Source organism: Temnothorax curvispinosus, unplaced genomic scaffold, assembly GCF_003070985.1.
Source record: "Temnothorax curvispinosus isolate PA1 unplaced genomic scaffold, ASM307098v1 QBEX01000108.1, whole genome shotgun sequence".
NCBI classification, from domain to species: Eukaryota; Metazoa; Arthropoda; class Insecta; order Hymenoptera; family Formicidae; genus Temnothorax; species Temnothorax curvispinosus.
This window is the reverse complement of record NW_020209888.1, coordinates 34,721-48,161: the sequence shown is the minus strand read 5'-3', so window position 1 is coordinate 48,161 and position 13,441 is coordinate 34,721. Positions and strand designations below refer to the sequence as shown.

At 31.2% G+C, this 13,441-nt stretch overlaps 1 protein-coding gene across 1 annotated transcript in view; it reads left to right on the top strand.

The window, feature by feature from the left end:
- The first annotated feature begins 4,232 nt into the window (after nt 1-4,232).
- The window catches only part of LOC112457464 (ATP-binding cassette sub-family D member 1), a 16,408-nt gene continuing 7,199 nt past the window's right edge, over nt 4,233-13,441 (top strand). Inside the window, exons 1-2 of the mRNA XM_025020591.1 lie at nt 4,233-5,081; nt 12,064-12,302. Coding sequence (XP_024876359.1) covers nt 4,516-5,081; nt 12,064-12,302 — 805 coding nt within the window. The 5' untranslated portion in view covers nt 4,233-4,515. The remainder of the gene's footprint in view (nt 5,082-12,063; nt 12,303-13,441) is intronic.

The window sequence follows — 13,441 nt, the reverse complement described above, 5'->3', positions numbered from 1 at the left end:
ATAATTCGTTAAGATTTGGTTGATTAGTTCTGGAGTTATAGAAATTTCGGTAAATTTGGCACATACATACATACACACATACACACATACCGACATTTTTTAAAATAGCGATTTTTCGACGTTTTAGAACATTCTGAACACATTGGCAAAAGCAACTAAAAAAAATTTTTTACGAAAACAAAGCTTCCTCTATGAGGAAGCAAAAAAAGTTCAAAGTTCAACCAAAAATTTTTTCACTTTTTTAATTGTTTTTCAAAAACTAATTGTCCAATAAAAAAATCGTACGCTTAACTGAAGACAATTTTGTTATAAACATTCTGTCCAAATTTCAAGTCATTCCGATAAAAATTGGCCGAGATATGCGAGCGTCCAGCTACAAAATTGTAGTTTCGAGAAAAACGCGTTTAAAGTTTTACAACTGATTATTTTATATAAAGTAATAGAGTAATCTTTTAATTTTTGTTCTTTTTTTTGGCTCTGAACATACTACTATAACTTTTGTAGCCCATACATAATTTTTTCCAGCTGATCAAGCAATAAATGCAATAACTATTTAATTTTATTTTTTTAATTATTAACAATTTACCTAATTGTTTAAATGAGACGTATAAAGTCTCAAACGGTGCAGAAAAGCATGACAGACATGTTTAAAAAAAAAAGTGCTTTAGGCTGATTTTTGTGGAAAATACGCTTTAAGGTGATGCTGGAGCCGTCTGTATAACCGACAAAATTACCATTTTCTATGTTATCGACTATATCTGTCCTTGTATAGACAAAGATATAGACAAGGATAGCACGCTACATTGCACGCACACATACGCACGATGCACATCGACATTATACTTTTATATTACGCTTCCAAATCTTGATTTGGAGGATTTATCGATGTTTTTCTTGTTGTGCAATTCGAGGGAACTTGTTTTCGCGTTCGTACCAATGGTATTTCTCTTATATGAAATACATCTTGTGACGAGCTGACAGCTCGCCGCAACTCGAGACGCCATATTGGGATAAAAGTAGGATAAGGAAATCTGTACTTCCGTAATTTTTTCTCGTTTTCTATATAAAATTGGAGTTCCCCTGAATCATTAATGTATGTACTGCAATTCTGGAGAAGGATTTTTAATTCTGTCAAATTAATACAACGCTACGTGACGACAAAAAATGCCGGTAAAACAGACGGCTCCAGCATCCCCTTAAAAACCAATGTTCATGGAGTAAACAGTTTAATACAAGAGAACTCAAATGTTTAAAAATCCGGGGGCACGGGTTTCCGTTATCCGATCGAGCTGAGCTTTGGTAAGGATTATTTTTTTGCGAATTGGAAACATTCTGGGGGGTGCCGCATAATAAATTTAAAAGTCGAAAAATAAGGACCTCCCTAATATATATATATATATATATATATATATATATATATATATATATATTGTTGCGCTGCGCTTCGCTATCGCACAATCACTCGCGTTCGCGCCGCGCACTCCCGGACTCGTGTAATAAAAGAGAGTGAACACTTTATTACAAAAGGAACTCAGGTTTATTAAGAATTCTGTACAAGCATTTCAGGTGGAGTATACGTCCGAACGATCGGAGTCTCCCCGTAGATCTGACAGTCGTCGAGAAAATCAATACATCAACAACAACCGGTCGTTAAGGACCGCGCTTCAACTTGAAGCTATTCGAGCGAAATTCGGGCTCCTCGTGAGCGAAGTTCCGCGCGCAACGGGTGTCTCAACACGGGCGCAACAAGTATATATATATATATATATATATATATAGAGAGAGAGAGAGAGAGAGAGAGGAAAGTCCTTTATTATGAGATAGGAATCCTAATATAAGATGGCGGGGTTTTTTCATGATGGGATCAACAGATGGGGCCTATATGGGGTCTTTTAGCTTAACATATCTCATAATAGGGAACTTTCCTCTATATATATAATATACTGAAAGTGTGAAAGTGCAACATGATAATGGGTCTCGATGATATTATCGGTTCATTTTATTGCTGATGTAAGAAATCAAAATAAAGTCCGTCAGCTAACGTAGATATTGCTCAATCGTCGCAGAAATTATCAATTCGCGAACATTTTCATTGACAATATTTATAAAAGATATATATATTTTATATATTGTATACATTTGTTTATAGTATTAAAAAGAGAAGTGTATATATGTATTATCAATCACAAGATATGTACATTTATAATTAATTCAATAAATTGTTATAATGTTATTTTTTTATATTAATTGTTCTCTCCCCTTATAATGTCTTATATGTTCATATAAGAAGCGGTCTTATATGCTCATATATGAATTTTGGCCGGATAAGATCTTATATGATCATATATGATTATATAAGATTATATAAGGACATATAAAAAATATCTCTTATAGTATGTTATATGCTCATTTAAAAAGCTATCTTATCATATATGAATTTTGATCTGATAAGAGTTTATATGGTCATATATGATTATATAAGATTATATATATATATATATATATATATATATATATATATATATATATAAGGACATATATATTTTTAAATAGTTTTTTAATAAATTTAGAAAATTGTTATATATTTTCAAATGTTATTTTTTAAGCGTACCACTTTATTATAAAAGTGGACTTCACGACAGTTCCCGATATAACTGATACAAAAATTGTGTCGTTCCGAGACAGCGTCGCGCGAGAATAGCGCGAGACAGTGTCATGTCTTTTTGATGCCGTTCTTATAACACTGTTTGTCAAATTTGAAATACGAGAAACAGATCACATTGAATGCTATCTATCGGATACTTTGAGATGCAATATTCTGATCTGATCATATATAATCTTATATGACTTTGACTAGACTATATCATTTCATATACAATTATATTATTTTTAGTTTAAATTATAAGGTATGTTTGCAAAATAATACGATTAATATATTTGTTTATAAGAACTATAATATATATTATATAACAATTTTTTTTCACGAATTATTACTGGTAATTTCACTGTTTACGAAAATATTTAATAAAAATTAATATGTCAATTAAAAAATCTTGTGTAAAATTAGAAAAAAAGCTTAAAATAATATAAGCAATGAGAAGTGCCGTTTTCGGTCAAAGCAAAATCTTGTTGCTTAATAATATTTCGCAATCAATTATAATTATTATTAAATACATGTTTTAGTTTTTTAAATTGGCACTGCGTCCCAACGCAATTATGTAAACTGAAACTAGAAATAATATATTTCATATTAATTTGATATTTTCAAGTAAAATAATATACTAGAAGAATATTTATAACAGTTATACAAATTTATATGGATAAATCCATTATAGAGTATATATTCATATATGATTATCTTTAACCTTATAAATATACTTTTATATGATCACATATGATAATATACTAGTATATAAAACCATATATGACTATATAAAGTTATACTTAAAGAGGTTTAGCCATATAATATTGTTCATATCAAAGAATTACATATATAATCATTTCAGTATTGAGTAGCATATTATTATACCTAAGATTAGACTTCCTAAGATTGTACCTAAGATTAGACATTATTATATCTAACTATCTTATCATTTCTTCAGTATTCTGTACATATTTGAATATACTGAATCATCATATATGTATAAATAGAGAAAAACTAAAACAAATATAGATTAATTGTATTGGATTTCAAAAACTTCAAAGTTTTAAACCACAAAATAAATGTCTTCTTGTTTGTACAATACAATCGAATAAAAAACCTAATTATAAATTGCACAGAAAATCAACAAGAAATTGTCATTAAAACTAATACATGCAATAAAATTTGTCACAAAGATTAGCATAAAACTAACACTCCTATAGCTAACACTCCTAAATTAAAATTTAAAACAATTCTAACTATTTTAACAACATTGAAGTTTTTTAAATTCTTCAAATGTTTCGAAAATTTTTAAAATTTATCGATAAATTCATGTAAAAATTCATAACCTTCTAGCAATTTCTGTATTGCTTATTAACGCTGATTCATGAATCGCGTATTATTATTCAAATCAGAACGATTGATTACGTGTCATTGAGCGAATAGGAGAGTTCAACTCATTTACCAACACAAAGTGCTAATACTGAAACGAGAACTGAAGACAGGCCGTGTGGAGAGGGCCACGCGCGAGAACGAAGTTAACTGCGGGGATATGACGTGGGTTCTCCATCGCGGCGTATCGCGCGAGGACTGAGGAGAGTAAAGCGTTAGTTGCCAGTTGCCAGCTGATGGCCGGCCTGAGCGGTCACGCGTGCGCGCGTTCACATAACCGCGTGTGCACAATCGAAACAGGCGCTCTCGCTCGCGTCTAAAGTAAGCGTGGACCGAAGCAACGAAGCGCAGCGAAGCGGAGTCGAGTAGTAGATGCGTCGTTATCGCCGTCATTATCGTGATTTTCGTGATAGCGCGGGATGCGCGCTATTGGGATTCACTGATTTGCCAATTTCCGCCCGACGAGGACACGCGGACGAAGAATGTCTTCGGTGTTCTCGAAGCTGATCGACGGTGCGTCCGCACGCTACGGCGTGCGACAGGAGACGCTGACGTGCGGCGTCGCCGGCGCAGCTACGGCGCTCTATCTCCTCAAACTCACCTATCCGCACATCCTCACTCGCCTCAAACAATCCAGCCAGAAGAAAAGCCAACAATCTCACTCCAAACGCAATAGAAGCAATGCCGTTCTACGAAATAATTCTCTTGATAACAACTCCGTCGGAAGTGGCGGGGGAAAACAAAGATTGTCAGTCGGATTGGATCGCGATTTTTTCCGACAGCTGATGATGTTATTGAAGATCATGGTGCCGGGATGGCGTACTCGAGAGATGGGCTTATTGGCATGCGCGACGTTGATGTTACTGGCGAGAACCTTCCTGTCGGTGTATGTAGCCGAACTGGAGGGTCAGATCGTCAAGAGGATAGTTTTACGCGACGTAGGCGGCTTTGGCTTAATGCTCGCGCGATGGTTCGCCATCGCCTTACCCGCCACCTTTGTCAACTCCGCCATCAGATATCTCGAGGGCCGGCTGGCGCTTAGCTTTAGGTACGCTCCTGCTACTCTTATTGGTGCTTTCTTTGACGTGGATGAGTGAATGCTTGTATCCGTCCTTTTCTTGGGGAACAATAAGGATCCTCTTTTTCATACTTTATAGTCAAGATACTGACGTACATGTCGAACCGCATCACGCTTGTTAACTGTCTTTTTTTATTTTTCCAATTATTTTCTTCAAGGTAGCATCATAAAATTCATTCAACTTGTACTATTTAAGGTTCTACATTAAAGTTGTCTCGCAAATCGCAATTAACAAGAAAAATTTGAAAATTTAACTATACGTTAATAAATGTGGTATCTACACGTTTGTACAATTTAAAAGTAATTGACCATACATGAGATAATCCCGAACACGAGATAATCGCTATCAAAAATTGCACTTTTTTCATACATTGAATATATACAAATCATACGAAAATCTCGTATTTTGAATTTTAATAATTTTAGAATGAACAACAAGAAAGTGATGAAAAACGGATGTGTAAGTATTACTAGAAGGACAATTTAGGAATACTAGTAAAAAAAACCTGAAATTATTGACTGTTTAGTTTTAGAAATACAATAGTAAATAGATCTCAATTTTCACGATTTTCCAACATAAAGAAGCGACTGGATGCGAAAAATAAAAGAATCTTTTGTTCTATGTGTGAGGGACAAAACTATCCAAAAGTTTTCAGCCTATAACCGTAGATAGTCATTGCAGATTTTGAGTTGACGTCGATTTAGTTTAGAGTATAAAATGTTGGATTGTATTGTCGCAAGACAGCTACCTTAAAGATAGAAAAACCATGAAGAAAAAGAAAACAAGAACAAAGTTCAAATAGCGCCATTATATTGATATTGTAATATAAAAGGAATGGACTCGTCTCTATAGGTATCTTCTTACATTTCCTATACTTAAAATGAGTTAGATGCACATTTAGAGAAAAATAGAGAGAAAATGAGACTTAAAATATAGGGAATATAACTTAACGGGCAAAGCTGTCTAGACAGATAGATTTTGAGGATCTACCCAGACAAACTTGCATAGCTCCATAACCATATAAAAATTAAAGAAAATTATCTAATCATATTGCTATCATACGGACGCACGTAAAAATACGATTAAATAATTTTCTTTATGCATATGGTTATGCAGCTATGCAAATTTTTATCAATTGGCTCTAAGGATTTAGGAAATATCGTAAAAGTATGTTTTATATTCTCTGAATATTCACAAAACACATACTGCTATATACTGAATATACACTAAGTATGCTTCTATTTTTTATGTAGGTATATATTTTATATATTCAGAATATTTTCAAGTATATAACATATTTATAGAATGTTTGAGTAGATCACTCACATGCGCGCGCATGTGTACACTAGAATAGGTTGTATATTAATTAATATACAAACAATATACATTTTATTCATTAAAATATTTCTATTAATATTATATCTTTCTATAAATATATTTGTGGTTTTTTTTTAAATCTGCATTTTAACAAACTTTTGAAACTTATAATATTTATAAAGATTAGATAATACATTACTAAAAAATTACTAATGATATTAATAACGCTTAGAAATTAGTTATAATTCGAGTTAGTTCACCATGAGTTTATCAATTGATTATCAATTGATATTTTCTATCATTATAAAGCTTGCTTATTCTTTTAGAATCGATATCTTCCAATGTTCTTTTTGGATATTAAAATTTTTTGCTTGGATGTGATTTATAGATATATTACATATAGATAGAGCATTATATCTTGTTTTTACCTATATTAAGAGGAGAGCAAGGGGTATATTTTCTTCTCTCGCGCATGCGCAATCGTACATGTCTTTCGGCAGCCACTCATCTTGCAGTCTTTGGTTGGTTATAATCGCCAAGCGAACACACAATTGCGCATGCGTAAGAAAAGGAAATGTATATACAGGGTGGGCTATTTCAAGTATTCCACTTAAATATCTCAAAACCCATAAGCTTTTAAAAAAAACTTTTTAGACAAAAGTTGTTCAGTGTTGAGGGAGTTATCTGACATTGACCTTTATTTAATCTTGGATTAAGGTCAGAGCACTGTTTCAAGGTCAACTTTATTTTTCCAAATAGAAACTCCTCTATCTTTTATCATATATTCTTGTGGTTGATGTCGAAACATTTTCAAAATATTATAAAAAACTTTTATTAAAAATTTCCTGAGATATTTTAAATTTTATCATGATATTTTTAATATAAAATTTGAAATATCTCGTAAAGTATTTACTTTTTGATGACTTTACCTTGATACTTTTATAGAATATAGAATAATAAAAGGAATCGAATAATAATATTAATTTTAATATTTACACTTCGCAAAATTTAAATGCGTCTGTAAAATATAAGAAAATTTTGTTAATAATTTTTTCATTAGTTTTTCATTAGTTTTTTACAATAATCGATTTACAACAATCTAATTTTGACCCAAGATAAAATATAGTTCACAATCAGATGACCCCCTCACCGCACCGAACAATTTTTGTCTAAAAAGTTTCCTTCTAAAAAAACCCCGCACAAAACCAATGGAAAAGTGGCCCCAGTCAAATTAGCTGAAGTTTAAGTATGATGAAGTTCAGACTGTTGAAATCGACGATGATTTTTCTTTCATTCATGAACCGTCATTGTCGATTTCAATACTTTGAGACCAAGTATCTCGGAAACTGGGCATTTTCTGAACTTGCAGCCATTGAGACTTTTGATCAGGATAGTCTGAACTTCATCATACTATAAAACTTGGCTGGACCAATTTGACTGGGCCACTTTTCCATTGGTATTGTGCGGGGTCCTTTACGAGTTTTAAGATATTTAAGTGGATTAATTACAATGATCCACCCTGTATATTCCCTCCACTTAAATTATCTAACAATAAGTTATCTTGGCAAGCGGCAAATCTCTATAAAGCTGGGATAATACTCTATCTATCTATATATGTGTATATATATATATATAATATGTTCATATTCAATGAGCTTTTGTATGTAGTACTGGATCCAATATCCTAAATATTATTACGTGGTTCTGTAAGATGTCGCCACATGTAAACAACGTTACTACTTCTTTAATTCATGCATACTGTATTAATTTTTTGAGTTAGTTTATTTCCCATTTAAATATGGCGCTTAATTTGAGTTTCAAATACATCTTACGTTCTTTAGAGTGCTGTACAAGTGCATATAATACCTCATAAAGATATGTCAACCAATAGGCTACGTTCCTAAAATTGATTGAATGTATATTCTTCCTTTTAGTATAATAAAAAAAATAATTCATTAATATATTTATAATATTCAATATAAGTAGAATATTATTAATAAATTTGTATATTTTTAAAATATAGGATAAATAGTACATTACAAGAGATGTTACATGAATATTTTCTCAATATATGTATATTGAGTATATCCACCATACATTCAATATAAATATAGTATACCTATTCGAATATCACGTGTGTGTTTGTTTAGATATAGAGAATATTTTATCTAACTTGATCATTTAAAATATATTTGTGTTGTTATTAAAAATTTTAAATAATGTTTCTACAATAAGTTATTTAGTACAAGAAATATTCTAGCCATAATATTTATCTTTTCTTATTATATTAATTTGTCCGTATGTCAATTTCTCTTGGGTATGTGTGTGTGTGTTTATGTGTGGGAAAACAATAGCATTATTCTTTTACGTCTTAACGTTGAAGGTCTTACATGTAATAAATGACTGACAATGAGTTCTTTTTTAGGTTTTTAGATGTTTCTTCTCTCTTTTTAAAACAGGAATGTGAATCTTATGATTCCGATCTTATGTCTTGCGTTTAGATATACATATATTAGGTATATATTCAGAGGGGAGACCGGGGCAAAGTCGTCACTATTTTTTCGGTGCCGATTGTTAACAACAAAACAAATAATTTTAGTAAAATATGGTATACCGTTGTAAAGAGTGAACCCTTGGCTACTAAATTTATACGGGTATTCTTGGTCTACGTCGCTTTGTTCAACTGGTATAGAGTGAAAACGATAAAGGTGCAAAAATTCAAATGTCAAAATTGCCGGGCCGGAGTCGTCACTCGTCACTCCATTCTCGGACTAAATTTTAAATGAAAATTCATAATTCCGATCATGAAAAATGATAGGATACATTTTATTAATTATTTTTTAATAGAAAAATGGAAACATTAATTAAAAACACGATTGCGGAAAATAATTACAATTTAAGAAAAGCGCACACACTTCCCTACGCTCGCACGTTTCTCGTCAGCTCTATTCTGTCATCTCTCAGCACACGCAATGTACATATTATCCAAGTCCTCGCCGGAATCCAACCACTACTGCTTCTTTGACTTTGATTTTCACCGAAAGCCTCCATTATATGGTCGCTCATAAACTATTAGAAATCAATGAAAATAAAAAAACTTCACTGGATTCGTGTTCAGCATGCATTACTCTTTAGAATCACTTACTTTGAGATTTGGAGACACAATAATATTTAAGATATTATAAATTTTCGACGCGCAAAAAATTTTACTTTCGACCTCCGAAAACACGTTTGCCTCAATAAGAATCACAACATGGCACATAATCTCACTAAACTCCGTTGGTCACGGTCTCCCCTATATATTTTCAGAGTTTAGAAAGAAAAAATTAATGAGCTTGGAGAGAAAAAAAGAAATAAATAATTGGTAAATAAAATGCAAAAATGCAGTTAAAAGTAAGAAAATTTTTCTAATGAAAAAGATTTCTCAGAAAAGTATAAAAAATGTAAAATTATGAAATATGAAAAAGACTAATTAGAGTGATAAATACATAGATATTTATGTCAATGGTGATTATTAAGATGACAATTTTCAGCAGAAATTTTGAATGTTTTGATCTATTTTGGATTTTATTTTTGATGGCGTAACGAATAAATATTTATAAACTAATTTGCACTCAAGCTTTTAATCAGCTTCTTTGTTTCACAACCGAAAGAAACTTTCAGTTTGTTGAATCACGCTTCATATTGTTCGGGGTCCACAAACTTCTAAATCCATCACTGATGCAACGGTAAAGTGGCATATTCTCTCTATTGTGTCACAAATTGCACTCACCAAAATTATTTATTTTATTATCATATTTTTTTATAATCTAAAATCTTATGCCTGTATATTAATTACACTTGCTTTATACTTTCTTTCTTATAGTTATGATTTAAATTTCATATTTAAAACAAATAATTTAAATTTTATTTTTAAAACAAACGTTTAAGATATGTTTTAAACATTGCACTGTTCTAAATATATGTTTAAGATTAACTTTTTTAAAAGTTTAATATAGATTTAAAAAGTTTAAAACGGATTTTTGGAAAAATATTAATCACGTAAAATATTAATCACTTTAATCGATGTATCTAGTATCACTTTAATTTTTGTATGATGGCAAAATTTATTTATTTTATTAAACCATAAAGAAATAACTGTTATATATAAAACTGTTATAACAAAAGATGAAAACAAAATGTAAGCAAAAATTATACTTTTATACATTTTAACATTCTTAGAAAATTAAGTAATATTTATTTATGATATTACTTATGTCATTACTTATTATGTCATTAATTTTTATTAATTAAGATTAAATGTAGAAGTTATATTAACACACTAGATGGGTCAAATATGTATTGTAAAAATTTTACGTATACAGATAATAGATGTAACACTCGCCATGGATAAACAAATCAGGTTTTAAACAAAAATAGAATTAAACAGAATAGATAAATCCTATATTATGTGGCGTTTTTCGCACTAAATAATGGGAAATCCATTAATAATATACGGCGAATCAACGTTGCGTCCGCACGATTCGGCGAGATGATACAGCCTAGCGTTTATTTATGATATTACTACACGCGCGGCGAGGCATTAGGAATAAGAGACCTCTGTAAACAGCAACGGCTATGCATGAATGACGCGTGACGCTGAACTTCCACACACATAGTAACTGTAAACGCTGACCTATCTGTTCTTGTCGAATCGCGCAAATGCACGCTGATCCGCAGATCTTTATCAATTAATTTCTTGTTATTTATTGCGAAATTCGCAAATGGTAAAGAACTTTTTTAGACCGTCGTGAGACAGGTTAGTTTTACCCTACTGATGACCAATCATTGCGATAGTAATCCTGCTCCGTACGAGAAGAATAACCGCAGGTTCGGACATTTGGTTCGCGCACTCGGTCGAGCGGCCGGTGGTGCGAAGCTACCATCCGTGGGATTATGCCTGAACGCCTCTAAGGCTGTATCCTCTCTAGTAAAAAATGGCAATGATATCTCTAGGAGTCTCTAGGAATTTTTATTCAGTTTAACCCCTTCTACCTATCCACGGCGGGTGTTATACCTGTTATCAGATATCCTGCATACAGAATATATTTTTGTAGAATAACATATAAAATATATATGTATATATTCCATATAGTGTATCTTACATTACATGTTTTAAACGTGTATGTGTTAAATATGTTTTTTAATCATGTCTCTTAATAATATTTTTAACATTTCAAATATTAAAAATGTTTTGAGCAAAAAATGATATTTTCTGTTTAAAGAAAATTATCAGCCCCTATAATATTATCTTTGTTTTTTTAATATTACTTTTCTTCTTTTGTTTTCAAATATGATACGATGTTATGTGAAATATAGTATCCATGTAATAAAACATTTTTTTGTCAAAGTTATTGTTTTCGCGATTTGAATCGTTCTTTCTTTTTTTTTAGACAAAATTGGCAACGCTGCATTATTGCTAATAAAGAAACGCGTATTATTAGTTGTTGCTTCCCTTTTACATAATAAAAATAACATCTTTATACATTCCCATGCTATATTAATTATTAAAAGTAATAGCAATCTCCTTTTATTTAGATTAGATGGAAAATCCTGTAGAATATATAGAATTTAACTTTTTGATTATTTATGCAGGGAGCGTCTGGTGAAGCATGCCTACAAGATGTACCTGAGTCAACAGACTTATTATAGGGTATCGGCTTTAGACACTAGGCTTGGCGGGGCCGAGCAAAGACTGACAGATGACTTATCAGAGCTAGCCAGTTCCGTAGCGCATCTATATTCTAGTTTAACAAAACCGTTGCTAGACTGTGCTTTAGTCGGTATAGCGCTTATTTCATTTTCACATAAAATGGGCGCGAAAACAATACCAGGTGAGATCTTATAATGTTCTTTTTTATGACTAAACTCCGATTAGTTAGATAGGACTTAACTAACGATTAACTTGTTAAGCAATATCTATGCTATTTTGTTAACATAAATAGAGTAATTAATTTTTTCTTGTTTAATATATGGAAAAAAAGATTAGATTCGGGAGAATTTAATAAATTAATAATTAGAAATTTTGCAGTAAGCGATTCTACTGATTGAATAAATTACTGATTAAGCTAATCGGAATTTGATCAAAGTCACTATTATTCTCTTTTGTTGTTGTTATACACACAGTTATTTTGTATATATGTATATGTACAGAGAGATCTAAGAAAAAAGGTGAGAGATAATAGTATTAAAAATTAAAATTCTTCAAGTAAGAATTTCACACACGATCCACCATTTTCGGACTAACTACTCAGTAAAAAATTTTCCATATATATAAAAACATTTATATATGATTACATAATTAAAGGACCCCGCTCACATCACAGGGAAAATTGGCCTCCCGTCGAATTTGCTGAAATTGTAGTATGATGTAGTTCATGTCGTCCTGATCAAAAGTCATAATGGACCCGAGGTCAAAAAATGGACAGTTTTCGAGATATGGGAGGTCAAAGGTCAATAATAGTGCCTTATTCGAAAATTCTATTCTTTGTGTATATCCGCACCGCGTGAGCAGTGTTGTTGTGTGCGTATGTGCTATTCTCAATCAATCAAAAATTATTTAAGCGGTGTCTAAACTTTTATGTGAGGAACTCTAATAAATAATAGTTAATTCTAAATTAATAATGCTGAAGAAAAAAGTTCATACATGTATCTGATTCGGAATAATTTCCGAGATAGAACAAGTTGAATTATTTAAAATATTTAAATGTTTATGAAATGCCACAGATTTTGTTCAGAAACTGCAGGTTCTGCAGTCAATCTGCTATTATATTTTGTTAGCAGATTTTATTATAATTTCTATTGAGTTTATTTTCGATTTGATTATTTGGATATACATATTATTAAATTATTATAAATTTATTATAAATTATTAATTATTATAAATTATTATACATTAAACTTTTAATTTTTCTTGTAAAGTCTTTATCATCATCATCATCATCATCATCATCATCATCATCATCATCATCAT